The sequence below is a fragment of the Canis aureus genome, chromosome 6 (assembly GCF_053574225.1).
Source record: "Canis aureus isolate CA01 chromosome 6, VMU_Caureus_v.1.0, whole genome shotgun sequence".
In the NCBI taxonomy this organism is placed as follows: domain Eukaryota; kingdom Metazoa; phylum Chordata; class Mammalia; order Carnivora; family Canidae; genus Canis; species Canis aureus.
This window is the reverse complement of record NC_135616.1, coordinates 36,334,633-36,349,988: the sequence shown is the minus strand read 5'-3', so window position 1 is coordinate 36,349,988 and position 15,356 is coordinate 36,334,633. Positions and strand designations below refer to the sequence as shown.

At 47.2% G+C, this 15,356-nt stretch overlaps 1 protein-coding gene across 3 annotated transcripts in view; it reads left to right on the top strand.

The window, feature by feature from the left end:
- LOXHD1 (lipoxygenase homology PLAT domains 1) overlaps nt 1-15,356 on the top strand; it is a 167,246-nt gene that overhangs the window by 89,320 nt on the left and 62,570 nt on the right. Inside the window, exons 17-21 of one of the 3 annotated variants that reach the window (XM_077900660.1) lie at nt 242-434; nt 4,632-4,792; nt 7,170-7,641; nt 8,113-8,267; nt 10,244-10,377. In XM_077900660.1, coding sequence (XP_077756786.1) covers nt 242-434; nt 4,632-4,792; nt 7,170-7,641; nt 8,113-8,267; nt 10,244-10,377 — 1,115 coding nt within the window. Of the gene's footprint in view, nt 1-241; nt 435-4,631; nt 4,793-7,169; nt 7,642-8,112; nt 8,268-10,243; nt 10,378-11,600; nt 11,853-15,356 lie in introns of those variants that run through there. The other 2 variants (XM_077900657.1, XM_077900658.1) reach the window with 2 other exon arrangements.

The window sequence follows — 15,356 nt, the reverse complement described above, 5'->3', positions numbered from 1 at the left end:
AGGGAACGGAGGCTCCGGGCAGGAGAAATGGGCCCCCAGTAGTCCAGGTGGCTGGTGGCAGACAAGACTGGGACCCAGCCTCCTCCTTCTGAGCGGCCTCCTCTTTTGGGGAACTGAAGATCTGGGTTGAGGACAGCAGTTTGCACCAGTGTTTGGGGGGGATGGTGGGGTGGGTAGGTATGGAGGCGCGGAGGTTTCTACGCACCAGCTCTGCTCACTCGCACCCTGCGTTTCCTTCCAGATTAGCCGGCTGGTGATCGGGCATGACAGCACGGGCATGCACGCCAGCTGGTTCCTTGGCAGCGTCCAGATCCGTGTGCCCCGCCAAGGCAAGCAGTACACCTTCCCTGCCAACCGCTGGCTGGACAAGAACCAGGCCGATGGGCGCCTGGAAGTGGAGCTCTATCCCAGTGAGGTCGTGGAAATCCAGAAATGTACGGAAGCAGCAGTGATGGGACCTTGAGCAGTTTACCCTGTGGGATGGGGTAGTGGGGAAAGAAGAGGGACTATGTGGTGACCTGGGTCTTGTTTCCTAACAAGGAGGGGAGATAATGGGGCTTCTGATTGCCTGGGGTATCACGGGTCTAGGAGGGGCAAAAGGGCTCATTTTACAAATGGAGAAACTGAGGACTCAGTGGATGAAGCATTTTTTTTTTCCGGAATAAAGACAGCAAATAACTCTGTTAAAAAGTATATATTCTCAGCCCTGTGTACAAGAGTTTGAGACATAGTCCGTGTGTTCCACTAGGAAAACTGGCTGAGGAGGTAAAGCTGTTTATTCATAGATTTATTTGATAAGTATGTATATTGACTGTTTCTCTGAGCCAGCCCTGTCCTAGGCACAAAATAGACCAAATCCTTGCATTTGTGAAATTTACATTCCACCAGGGGAAGCGGCGGGGCAAACAATAAATATATAATACAATCCAAGTAAGAGCTATAAAGGAAATGAAGCAGGATAGGGTGATAGTCACGGCACAGGGGTGGAGGGCATTTTTGGATAGGGTGGCAACATCTCTGAATGAAGGTGAAATTCCAGGTGATCTGGCTACCTGTTGCACGTGATGTGAAAGCTATAGTTATGGTAGGGGTTAGAGAAACAAGAGGTTATGTAGAGGGTCAGGAAGATAGTGGCACCAAAAACTGATGCAGAAAATGTCACTTCCCTCACCTCTGCATTTCTATATTTACCCTGAAGTCTATGGCCCAAGGCTCACTTCCCCCAGAAGCTTCCCTGAGAAAGAACCCCAATATGAATTCACCTCTTCCTTGCCCACAACTCCTTGTGTCTTTTCATGTGTGCATTTTCCCTCCCCAACTATCCTGTAGATTCCTTGAAGACTGTGTCACATAGACATACATACATGGTACCTGCCAGTGTGAAGAATCAACTCTTTTCCTCTTTTTAGAAATTAAAACTTGATTTCCTTTATAGTGATACAGATACTAGTTAACAAGACATAGATTTTTAAAAAGTAGTAGTTCCTTCTCCTTACCCTCCCCCTTCTTCAAAGGTAACAACTTTTAAATTACTTTCACTTTTCCTCTGAAATTTCTCTATATTTTAAACAATTTGCTTACCAATTTCTTTATTATTTTATTCATAATAAAACTCTTGACTTCCTACAATGGAAGAGGAGAATTTAGCTCTTTTAACTTGTGTGTGTGTGTGTGTGTACATACAGGCTTCCCTTCCTTCCAGCCTTCAATAAAATTACATCAATATTCAATTTTTACATTACTATGACTGTGTAAATATTATTCACTGCTGAGACACCTATTGTATGATGATTGCATTTCAATTACTGTACAACTTTTTGTTTTTTCTGGAGTTAATAATGGCCTAATTTTTCATTTGTATAGTTTTCTATATACCCTTCTGTATTTCTATATACCCACCTACCCATATTAGTGTACTAGGGCTGTCATAACAAAATACCATGACTATATGGCTTAAACAACAGAATTTTATTTTCTCTCAGTTCCAGAGGCCAGAAGTCCATAATCAGGGTGTCAGATGGTTAAGTTTCTTCTGAGGCCTTACTCTTTGCCTTGCAGATGGCTGCCTTCTTGCTACATTACATGGTCATATGGTCTTTCTTTTGGGCATTTGCATGTGTGTGTCCTAATCTCTTCCTCTTATAAAGACAGCAGTCATATTGGATTAGGGCCTCACACTAATGGTCTCAATTTAACTTTATTTTCTCTTTAAAGGCCCTATCTCCAAATAAGTCACATTCTAAGATACTAGGGCTTAGGGCTTCAACCATGTATTTGGAAAGGAGGAGAAAATTCTCCCATAACATCATTTTATCTCCATCTCTCCAGTGGAACTAAAATTATCTTCATAAGTCCAAACCCAACAGCAATTCTGTTTCCTCTCCACCTCTTTCCACTCACTCCCCACCCCAAGGCATTCTTTAGGAAACTCTAAAGGCTCTAGGCTGCCAAGAAGTTGTCCTTTGGGACTTTCTTTGGCCGTATTTTTGGAAATTCCTTTCTTTTTTATCTTGGGTTGGATCTCCTGTTTCCTGGACTTTGTGTCTTCCTCTTCTTTGGTTTCTTCCTCCTTTTCATTTCCACTGAGTAGCTTCCTGGGAAAAGTGCATGGAGGAGAAATGTCTGCAAATGTCTCACAATTGATCAGGAATTTGGCTCATTACAGAATTTTGGGTTAGAACTCATTTTCTCTTAAAGATTAGAAGGAATTATGCTACCATCTTCTAGCTCCCAGTGTTGCAACTAGGAAGTCTGATGCCATTCTGTTATCCAACCCTTTGGGGTTTTTTTTTCTCCAGAAGTTTATGGAATCCTAGTTTTATTCCTGGCATTCTGAAATGTCATGATGTCCTCACTGCCTTTTGTCATTTTAATTTCATCCATTGTTCTGGGAACTCATGGGCTCCTTCTAGAAGCATTGTTAAATTCTGAGACCTTTTTGGATATTATTTCTTTGACAATTTCCAACTTTCTATTCTCTGTATTCTTTAGAACTAGACTCTTGGTAAGATGTTGGAATTCCTCTGATTTTCTTACCTTTCTATCATTTGTCATTTTGTTCTTGGGAAACTTCCTCTTTTGTTCTTATGAGCTGTCTTTGACTTGACCCTTGCTATGGAATATTTTATTTCAGCTATGATATTAATTTCCAATAGCTGGTTCTCACTCTCTGAATGCCCATTTTTATCTATCCAAGTTTTTGTATCATTCTGGCTGCTTATTGGTCTAGGATCTCAGAGGAAATGGGGTTAGGGATTCTCTCCATTTGGAATGTCAGCTTTTACTGAATCTACCCTTCTTCCCCCACTGTCCATACACTCTCCCACCCTCACTCCCCAGATGGCCAGTTTAACTTATTCTTTTTTTTTTTAAGATTTTATTTATTTATTCATGAGACACACACACACACACACACACACAGAGGCAGAGACATAGGCAGAGGGAGAAGCAGGCTCCATGCAGGAAGCCCCATGCGGGACTGGATCCCAGGACCCCGGGATCACGTCCTGAGCCAAAGATATATGTTCAACCACTGAGCCACCCAGGCGTCCCGCCAGTTCAACTTCTTTAGGCTCTCCGCCAGTCTCTTGCTTTCTGCCTCAAATCTCTCACATTGCTATAGTAATGGAAGATCCTCCATCTTGTTGAAAATAAGTCTCATCTTGGAAAAAAAAAATCATGTTATCATCTTAATGGCTTTGCTGAGAGCACAGCAAACTTTAAAAGAAAAGGTCTACCATAGTTCTGGTAGACATTTTGCTCTTCACTGGGTAGTGCCCTCTAGTGGTGCATACCTGTAGCACATTTCTACCCTGTGACTCCTTGATAAAGTATTACTTCAAAATACAGGCAACTCTTTGTGTAGATGTATCTGTTGATATCATCTGAAAGATGCGTATATTTAAATGAAAATTATTATTTCAGGGGCGCCTGGCTAGCTTAGTCAGTAGAGCATACAACTCTTGACCTTGAGGCCATGAGTTCAAGCCCCATGTTGGGTGTAGAGCTTGCTTGTGCCTGGGTGCCACAGTCAGTTGAGCGTCTAACTCTTGGTTTCAGCTTAGGTCTGATCTCAGGGTCAGGTTCCACACTCAGTACAGAGTCTTCTTGGGTTTCTCTCTCCCTCTTCCTTTGCCCACCCCACCCATGTGTGCATGTGCACACACTCTCTTTCAAATAAATAAATAAAAGTTTTAAGAATATATTTTTTTTTCAAAAGAAAATTATAATTTCAATCCCTTGTCCTTGACTGAAAATAAGGAAAACAGACAAACACACAGCCTTTGCTTCTTTCTGTATCTTGGTGTCCGCCCAGGGGTGGGCATATACAGAGAATGCTAGCTGGTATATTGCCTACTTCTCAATCCTGGCTCCAACAGTTATATGTGGTGCAGGGGATGGCTGGGCTTTGGAGTCTGATTGCTTGAGTTTGCCATTTCTACCACCTACTCAGTTCCTCTAAGCCTCAATTTGTCAGCCTGCAAAATGGCAATGATAATCCTATCCTGCTGATGAGAGGATTAGAGAAGACAATGCCTGTGACATGGTACAGGGTCAGGAATATCTTGCTTACTACCCCTACTGCTGTTAATATTACTGAATGTCTATTTTTCCCTCATGTGCCTACCCAGTGGTCCATTATGAGGTTGAGATTTGGACTGGGGATGTGGGCGGGGCAAGTACCACTGCCCGAGTCTACGTGCAGATCTATGGTGAGGACGGCAAGACAGAAGTGCTCTTCCTCTCCAGCCGCTCGAAAGTTTTTGATCGTGCATCCAAAGACATATTCCAGGTGTGTGTGGGTAAGGCAGTGGGAGTACCCACAGAGTGCCAATGGGTGCCCCAAAATGAAAGGATTGAACTAGGTCAGTGGTTCTCATCCCTGGCTTCTTCTGAATCACCAAGGGAGCTTTAAGAAAAAAAAGTGCTCCCAGCCCACGTCTGGATCAGTAAAATCAGAACCTCTATGGTGGGGTATGTTTTCTGGGTTATGCTTCTACAAGCTTTACCAGGGAGGCTAACATGCTGTAATTCTGAGTATTGCTGGAGTAGATGATTCTAATTTGGCAAAATATGGCATGAGGCCCTTGATTACTGGCAGCCACTGCCAGCCTCTGATTCTACAGCTCTCTCAGCCTATGGGCAGGGCCATGTTTCCCATACAGAATCTGGGGAGGAGTCTCCTGGCTGTGTTCTGAGTGCCCCAGTACTCAGCACTTCCCTTTGAATAGAGAAAAGGGAGGGATGAGAATGTGAGCATGTTGTTGGTAGGAGAGGAAGATGCAAGTGTGATGCACATGAGTGTTCTATATGGGATACTAGTGCATGTATGTGCATGTGTGTGCAGATATGTATGGAGAGAGCATATTCATGTTGAGTGTTTTTGTGTGTTTGTGTGCCACAAACAGCTCTGAGCAAAGAATCCTACCCCAGTGCCCAGCAGAGCAGAACCTGGCTGAGCTGGACTGGGGTATATGGAACGTTAACTCCAGAGAGGGCCTCACTGAATCCAATCCCCCATTACACTGCTGAGGAGGTAGAGGCCCTAGCATTTCACCTCTCTGAGCCTCAGATTCTTCATCAGTTCAAACCTAGCCTTAGACTGCCTCCCTAGCCTACTTCACAGTCCTTGGAAGGATAAAAACAGTCAATGTCAGAGAAGTACTTGGGAAATGGGGACCAGTTGTAGAGATGTAATAGAGCAGAGCATCTTCCAGTGCCACCAGGCTGTGTGGTTGGATGTGATGAAGCAGTAATGGTGGGACAGACAGATGTGGGCAGAGGGGATGGTGAGCAGGCCTGTCTGCAGAGGTTATGGCAGGGATGCTGTGCCTTGGAAAATGCTAGAGAGATCTCTTGTGATGAAGTAGAGATTTACCAGTTTCAGAACCCATCCCCTCCGTAGCTGAGAAGAAAAAATATCTCTTTCTTGGGGCTCCTGGGTCCCATTTTGGCTGATCATTTTCTCATAAAGGTGATTTTGGCTACATCGTAGCTTCATGAACAGTCAAAAGACCTGAGTTCTCATCTAGGCCTGGACTCCAGTGATGAGGCATTGAGTTATACATGGGACAGCCCTGGGCCTTAGTTTCACCAAGATACATATGGGAGAATTGGTGACACGAGGCTTTGAAAAGGCTCAGAATCCCAGACAAGGGCCCATCACAATGGGAAACCCTAAGGGTGACCCAACCATCAGGCACCCCCTGTGAGCCCTCCCCTGAGCTCTACAAGGGCTAGACCTCACTGCAGTGTGAGGCTCAGAACAGAGTGGCAGATCAAAGCCTGAGGACCCAATTCTCTGAAGAAAAGCTAAGCCCATCTGCACTGCCCTTTGAGCTAGCCATGTGCTAGACCTGCGGGGGAGAGAAGCAAGAATGAATGGTCCCTGTCTTTAGAAATTCCCACTCCAGTGGGCAGGGAGAAGCTCATTTGGACAGGGAGGGCATCCGTGACAGGCTAGGACCATAGCCAAGCTCTGGGCCTCCTCTCTCCTGTCGGGGAGAGAAGAGGCCATGTACTCAGGGAGGGGCTTGCAGTTCCTGGGAATGTGGGTGAGATGTTCTTTTTGTTTTTGAAAAATAATATTCTTTTCTTGCATACTTTTTAAAAAATAATACTTTTTATTGCAAAAGTTATATATATGATTCAGGCTGGAAAAAACTTTGGAAAGAGAATGCAGAAAAGCATAAATTAAACATTTGAAAAGTAGTAACAAAGCTCAGAAAACGGGATAAAAAGCTTTTACTTGGAGTAAAGGAAGAAATAAAGGCATTCTGGGTGAGGGAATGCATGAAGAAAGCTATGGAACTGGGACTAACAGGAATGAGTGTGACCTGTGCATGTGTGTATGTGTGTGCATGTGCATGCATATGCGCACATGCGGTGGGGGAGAAGGGGAAGAGACCAAGGGACAGGGACACCATGCTGACCACCACCTGGGGTTAGAAAGGACTAAGTTCGGGTGGAGGGGGGCCTGCAAGGGGTCCTGGATGGTGGGCCCAGCGACCAGGCATGGTAGGAGGGAGGGAACAGGCGGAAGCTTCTGAGCTCAAGGCTCCGGGCCACCCCAACCTGAGGCTCTGCACACAGGCCTGTGCATGGCTCTGCAGGTTGGGGGGGGGAGGACACCAGGGGCCCCCCAAGCCACTGCCCTGTGCTTCGCACAGCTGGAGGCGCAAGACGTGGGTGAGGTCTTCAAGATCCGGCTGGGGCACACGGGTGAAGGCTTCGGACCCAGCTGGTTTGTGGACACACTGTGGCTGCGGCACCTGGTGGTGCGGGAGGTGGACCTCACACCTGAAGAGGAGGCCCGGAAGAAGAAGGAGAAGGAGAAGCTGCGGCAGCTGCTCAAGAAGGAGCGGCTGAAGGCCAAGCTGCAGAGGAAGAAGAAGAAGAAGAAGAAGGGCAGTGACGAGGAGGATGAGGAGGATGAAGAGGAGGAATCCTCATCAGAGGAGTCCTCGTCTGAGGAGGAAGAAGAGGAGACTGAAGAGGAAGAGGAAGAGGAGGAGTTCGGGCCAGGGATGCAGGAGGTGATTGAGGAGTACAAGTTTGAAGCCCACCGCTGGCTGGCCCGGGGCAAGGAGGACAATGAACTTGTCGTGGAGCTGGTGCCAGCAGGCCGGCCGGGTCCTGAGGGTAAGCCTGAGGAGGGGTCAGCTGGTCCACTGAAGGGGGCCCGGGGAAGGGGGGTGTCTAGCTCTCCTGTCACTGATGGCCCCATAGGGGAGCACCCATCATGGTGCCCAAGTAGGTATCCTGACCTTGGTCTGAATGGCCACCACAGACAGGTGTCTGTCTGGGGTAAGTTCTGCCCCTGTCGGGTGGCTCTCAGGAGGAGCCTAGATACAGCTCACCACGACTCCAAGTGGGACCTGAGGTAGGAGGGCTGCTGGGGGCAGTTCCCTGTGACTCCCAGCCTCTTGGGCTTCATAGCAAAGGAAAGCCCTGAGTAGGGAGGAGAGGTGGGTTTAGTTCCAGGTGAGTGTAGAGGCAGATGACTCCATGGGTCCTTCCTGCTGCCATGAGGTGGCTGGACTCGAGAGGCTGAGCCTCAGCTCCACCTCAAGGCCTGGGCATCCTCAATGCTACATTTTCCTCTGTCCTCAGCCAACACCTACGAGGTCCAGGTGATCACAGGGAATGTGCCCAAGGCTGGCACCGATGCCAACGTCTATCTGACCATCTACGGTGAGGAGTATGGCGACACAGGCGAGCGGCCCCTGAAGAAGTCAGACAAGTCCAACAAGTTTGAGCAGGGACAGGTAGAGTGTGGACTTTCTGGTCCTTGGGCAGGGTGCTGATTCCCGGGACTATCCCTACCACCCCTCGCCCACAGCACAATATCCAACAGGGTGCTTTGTTCAGTCCACCCAGATGTAATGGGGGTGGCTCCTCTGTAAGCACCAATGCTTTGTGGTGGGAAATATAAGAGAGCCCCAGAGAGGGGGCGTTGAGCCTCATGATCCCATGGGAACTAACCAGAGGTAGTGTAGGTAACAGAAGCTCAGGTGCTGAGTGGCTGGAGCAGGGGTTTGGAGGAAGAAGTGCCGATGGTGCTTTGGAGGAAACATGGTGGGAAGGAGAGCTGTACACTGGGCTATGGCGGGTGAGTGTGGTATAGATGTCTATGGATGACCCTGAGAGGTGCTCCCCGAGGGCGAGACCACAGGACAAAGACGTGGGGTGGAAATGTGGAAGGCCAGCTCGGGACCGTGAATCTTCCTGCTGTGCTGTACTAATGCTGAGCCAGGGTGGATGCTGCCTCTGGGAAACTTGACGAGCCCAATGAATGGGGGTAGGGCATGAGGGCCTTGAAAGAAAGTCGAGAAGTCTGGACCATGTGTCCTGCTGGGGGGGGAGTCATGAAGGCTTTCGAGCATTGAAAGAAATGCACACAAGCCCCTCTTCCAGGTATAGTGAGAAAAGCACAAAAAATCCAGCTGTCATCTTTGTCCTTCAAAGTTTTACAGTATCCTCTGGCTGAAAGGCCATCCTGTCTCACCTTTCTTATCCCTGCCCCTGATCTCAAAGCCATGTTCCCTCATCTACACAGAAGAAGAAAAGAAAGAAACCAAACCCATGAAAGTACTCATGGGTTCCTCTGATTTACTTCAAAGGCTGCTTTTTCTTCCCACACACCCTTGCTATGACTTGAGGATTAGGGCTTATTCACGTTTTGATAGTTTTCTTTAAAAATTACAGCCACTATGTTCCTAGATAGGAAGAAACCTGCTAGAGAGGGTGTCACGGGCCCGCATGCTAGATGAAATCGGCATACAGCCTTGTATGGTAGATAATAATACTGTGTCAATGTTAGAGTTCCTGAATTTGGTAATTGGCCCGTGATTATACAAGAATCACCCATTCTTGGGAAAAGCCATGCCGAAGAATTTAGAGGTGAAGAATCCCAGTATCTGTCATTTACTTTTAAGTGATTCAGAAAAAAATAGACAATGAGCAAAAAAGAAAGACAGGGCAAGCAAACACAAAATCTAGGTGAAGGGCATGAAGAATTTCATTGTGCTGTTTCTGCAAGTTTCCTGTAGACTTGAAATGTTTTTCATTATAAAGAGTTCAAAAAGTTACAGCCAAGAAGAATCCCTTCACTTATAGGGCCTAAGGCGGCCTCGTGCAGTATATGGACATATGGTCTACACGTCTTCCCACCAACAGGGTGAGCAAGTGCAAGTCTCCTGTTCTTGCAGATTACTTTGGATTTACACTTTGAATTATGTAAATCACTTTGGATTTGTACTTTGGCTCATCACAGGTGCTTAGTCAGAATGTGTGGTTGAAGGGGTTTATGCACACAGGTGCACACATAGCGTGGGGTTTCCATGCATGCCCAATGACAGCCCCCACACCCACACACAGACACGCACACATCCCATTACACCAGTGTGGGTGACCAGCCAGCCTGCTTTCTCTCTGCCCCTCAGTCACCTTCATGGCCCTCCCGCTCCTCCCTCTATCCTCTGGGACACAGTGAGAGTGGGACGACTCCTGGTGGGGTTGAAAAACCAACAGTGCAGACCTTACTGCCGGTCAACTGGCTGCGTTTTCCAGAGCTGGCCCCAGGCTGCCCCAGGTGCTTGGAGGGCGAGGCTGATGGCGAGACTGTGTGTGTGGTAGAGGCACCGTGTGTGTGTGTGTGTGTGCGCGCGCGTGCACACGCGTGTGCGCATGCATGCGCGGAGGGACCTGCCAGCCCTCTGAGTACTTCCTTGGCCCTTCCCAGACTGACACCTTCACCATCTATGCTATTGATCTGGGCGCTCTGACCAAGATTCGGATTCGCCATGACAACTCAGGCAACAGGCCAGGCTGGTTCCTGGACAGAATAGACATCACAGACATGAACAATGAGATCACGTGAGTGGGCTTGAGGGGAGGGAGGGAAGGCCATGCCTGCCTCTGAGACAGTTCTGGAAAGAGGTCTGAGAGTGAGGATGGGGTGGCTGGGTGACCTTTGCCTCTCTTTCTTCCTCCCCCTGGTCCCCTGGAGCTACTGCCCTCTCAGGTGCCAGTCTGGTAGGGCCTCCTGTCAGTTCTTAAGATCCATCAGTTCAGAAGGTCACATTTCCTGTCCTTTCCAGTCCCCATACCCAGACGTAGTCCCTCCTCAACTATGAAGTGGCTTCCAGTACCATTGTTTTAATGTTCTAGACCAGGATTAGTAAGCAAACTTTTTCTGTAAAGGCCAGAGAGTAAATGTTTTAAGCTTTGGGGCCATGTGTCTCTGTCACAGTCAATCTACCTGTCTTGGCAGTGGGGAAGCAGCCATAGGTGATACCTAAATGGATGATGTGGCCGTGTTCCAATGAAACTTTATTCATGAACACTGAAACTTGAATGTCATGTAATTTTCACATGTCACAAAATAATGCGTTCCTTAGGTTTTTTTCAACACTTTAAAAAAGTAAAATTCATGCTCAGCTTATGGGAGGTACATAAACAGGTGAGTGGGCCACATTTGGGCCACAGGCTATAGTGTACTGACCCCTGCTCAATATTCCCAGCTACCACCAGGATCTAGGTTGGGAAGAGGATATTGTACTCCTGACAGGTGAAGGAATCATGCCCCAAGTTGGTGAAGCCAATTCATGCCAGAGCCAAGACCTGAACTCCAGATCACCAATGATGAATCTGCTGTGTTTCTACTATTAGGCCCCATTGCCTCTTGAGCACAAAGGGCCAAGGGACAATAGACATGAAAGAAGGTCCCAGGTATGATAGGGAGGTAGAGAGGGTAAGGAGGTAGAGAGGAAAGCAGGCAAGATCCTGAGTGGGTTGTGGAGCCACTGAGGGCCTGCCAGTGCTTGGAATATAGTGTGTGCCCAATAAATAAATATGAGTTGACTCCACTTCTTGGTCTACAATCTGATCTCTTGGAGAATGCCCTCTTCTTGGGTTCCCGTCTGTGCAGGGCAGGGGGTGATGGGGCTCTCCCCATCTCCCACCTCCACTCTACCCCATCAGCCCAAGAGATTGCCTCAGATGAGGACTCTAAGGCACACCTCATGCATAGCCTGTGACATGGTTTTCCATTGAGGTCATTGTGACGGCACACAAGGGCAGTGGGACAACCCCATGGCTGGAAACCAGGGTCCCGAGCTTCAGTAAGTCCCGTGCCAGAAATTTGCCAGTCACCCTGAACAACTTGCACCATCTTTATGGACTTTAATCTGCTTTTCTGATAAATGGGCTTAATGATGTCAACCCAACTTATTTTCAAGATGTTCTGAAAATCTAAGGCATTTAAGCTTGAAAAAGATAAAGTGCCATCAAAAACATAAGTAAAAGGAATGAACCAAACATCCTTGACTTCCCCTTGCATCTTGGTCAGGGTTAGTTAACTCTGTTCCACTGGTTTGATGTTTCTGGGCCAGCCCACCAATTTTTAAATTATTGTAGCCTTATCATCTATTTTAGTTTCTGTCAGTACTTGTCCTCTTCCATTATTCTTTTAAAATATTAGCTTTTCTTACCTTTTCAAATCAAGACATTAAGTGATTTGGAAAAAAAATCCTGTTGGAACTTTGATTGTTATGCCATTAAATGTATGTGTGGAGAATTGCATATTTAGAATATTAAGTGCTGCCCCCAGGTATGCTTTTCCATTTATCCAAGTGTTCCTTCTAGTTTCTCAGCAATGCTTTACAATTTTCTACTGTCTTATTAAGTTTATGCCCAAATATTTTGTATTTTTACCACTTCTCATTACTCATCTTCTTCCCTCTGTCTCTTTTTCTTCCCCCTTCCACTCCTGGCTCCCTCATCTCTTCCTCCTCCCTCACCATCCTGTCCTGTTAGTGTGACTTAGACTCCAAGTATCCATCTTCCCCAGTCTTTTTCAGAGGCTCATTCCTGGCCCCATGCTGCATCACAGACCTCCTGTGTCTATAGCAGTACAGCCCACAGGGGCGTGTTCCTCCTCTGCTCAACAACCTGCTGTAAGAGCCACAGTATTTCCAGGGGTCTTCCCCATGCCTCCTCCTTAACTCTTTGTCCTGGTCTCCCTTTTGTTCACTCCTTACTGTTCCTTGAACCTAACAGCCATGGTCTCACCTCAGGGCCTTTACATGTGGCTATCCCCTCTCTCTGGTACTCCTTCCCACAGTGGCTCACCCTCATACTTTCTCTAGGTAAGGTCCCTCCTCAGGTGTCATCTGCTTGGCTCCATCCCATCTCCCACCTTGGAACTTTTATTTCTTTTCTTTTGTTTCTTTTTCTACACCTCACTTATCATTTGACCTATCATCAACTGTAGTATTTTGTCATTGTGCCTCTTCTCAATACAGAATATAAGGTCCCTGCCTAAGCTAATGACTTCATCTGTTTTGTTCCCTACAATAATCCCCCCCCCAGTACCTAGAAGGGGGCCTGGCACACAATAGGCATAGCATAAATACTTCCTAAGTCAACTAATGAATAAAAATTAAGTTTGATGTATTGATTGATTTATTCATTCATTCAGCAAACACATAGCATGCCAAGTGCTGAGGGTCAGGAGGCTGGTTCCAACTCTGCCCTTAAAGAGCAGAAAACTCTGTGATGGTCTGGGAAGCAGATGTTTTAGTTTCAATTCCTGGCTTTTTCTCTCTTTATTTGTGTGGCCTTGGGGGGGGGGCCCTCTGAGCCTTGGTTGTTCCATCCATACAATGGGTATAATAAAACACCCTCACAAAGTTGTCACGTGGACTAACCAAGGTGATCCATGTAAGGGCCCAGCATGATGCCTGACACCCAGCAAAAGGCATCGTGGGCTTTTCTCCCTTGGCAATATGAATCCAGTAGGTCCCACGTGTAGAAATGGCTTCAGCTAGGAAGGAATGGCCATGATGTGTGGGATTATGAAGGCGATCATGAAGCAGTGGGACTGGACTGCAAGGCAGAGCGAGGTGGCGGCTGTCTTAAGGTGGTGCCCCCAAATGCCGATGGGGGAGGAAGGAGAGGAACTTTGTGGTGGGGTTTCAAGGTGCTCTTCTGTCTGAGGGGGCATTTCAGATAGGCCTTCACAAACCTTGATGCTCGGTGCTTGGAACAAAGGATACCAAAACAGCTGAATAGTGTGATGTGGGGGCCACAGGGCACGTACAGCAAGTGGTGAGCAATCCTATCCAGCTGGTGCATGAGGGACATGGAGGGATGGAAAACAGGATGAGAACATTGGAAAGGTGGCTGGAGGTGGGAAATGCTGCTCCAAAGCCACACTGGGGAGCTTGAGAACATAAGCTCCTGGTGGGCCAACTCTCCTGGAGAACCTGCTGAGGCCAAGGCAGGAGGACTGAGAGAAGGAACAAGTTGTCAGCTACTGTCAGGCATCCGTGGAGATTTTGGCCTGGGCAGTGGGATTAGAGAGGATGTGACCTCCTGCCACCACTGTAAGGTCACCCAGGCAGGATTCAGTGTGTTCAGGGCTCCAATGTCCTCACATGGATGGCACTCAGCAGAGTCTCAGCAGGTCCATGCTTAGCCCTTCTGGCCACCAAGACTGCCTTCTCTGGAGAACAACTGAGCCTGAAGCATGCAGAAAGAGAAGATAGGAGGAGGCGTGCAGAGGTGGATGGATCTGCAATTCAAATTGCTAAAAAGGAGAGTACTCTTTTTCTTCAAATGGAGAGTACTTGAGGTCCTCTCTAGGAGTCTGAAGCTGGTCTGAGGCAGTCAACATGCTGCTGGGGTGTGTGATCTCCCATGGATTGACTGGGGCTCCACACACAGGCTCATCCTCTCATGGAAGGACCTTTCTGGTTTCTTGGGCTATGAGTAGATGGTGAAGTTGGGGACATGTATGTTTGGACTCCTGCCTCCTCTAGCCTGGAGGCCCCACCCCTGGCCACTTTGACAGTTTAAAGAAGTGTCAGATTGATTGATAGCACCCAGCTCCTCTCCTTTACTCTTCTCGGGTAGTTCCTAGAGCCTTGGGTTGGCTTTAGGGTACCACATTCTAAGGAGAATGTCGGAAAAAAAGAAAATGCATCTTCCAGGAAAGGATGATGGTTGATTCAGAAACAGAGTTATTGCAAGAATTTGAAGGAGGGAATGAGAACATTTCGCCTGGGTAGGAGACAACACCTTTCAATTCTATTGATATTTATGGTTTCCGGTGTATTCCAGGGACTGTAAACACAGCAGTGAGGAGGAGAACCTAAGCTCAGGGGGTTGTGGTTAGCCTAAGGTGGGGAGACAGATAAATATATGATCCCTGGACAAATTCGTCCATTCTCATCACTTCAGTGACCTCATTATTGAGAATAATGCCCATATTTGGTGTCTCCAGTTGTATTAGTCAGAATAGTCTAGGTTCTGCTGAATAACAAATAGCCCTAAAATGTCAGTGGCTTAACACAGCAGAAGCCGATCTCTTGGGAGCTTGGGTGGGTCAGTCAGTTAAGTGTCTGCCTTCAGCTCAGGTCATGATCCTAGGGTCCTGGGATCAAGCCCGTGTCAGGCTCCCTGCTTAGCAGGAAATCTGCTTCTCCCTCTCCTTCTGCGCCCCCGCCTCCATGCTTGTGCTCTCTCTCTTTCTCTCTCTCAAATAAATTAAATCTTTAAAAAAAAAAGAAGTTTATTTCTTGCTCATACTGCATGTCCAGGACAGGGTATTGGAGAACTTTGCTCAATGTAATTACTCAGGGACCCAGGCTGATGGAAGTGTTTCCTCAACATATGTTTCCAAGGTCATCCTTTTAGTGGGAAAAGGTATGAAAAATCACACACTGACTCTTAAAGATTCCTGACAGCCCAGAGATTCTAAGTAGATTAGCCAGGACTTAAAAAATCCAAAGTCCTTCTAATATCCAAAGCTACGAACCTCTGATGTTTGTATTTCAGAACACGTGACAGAA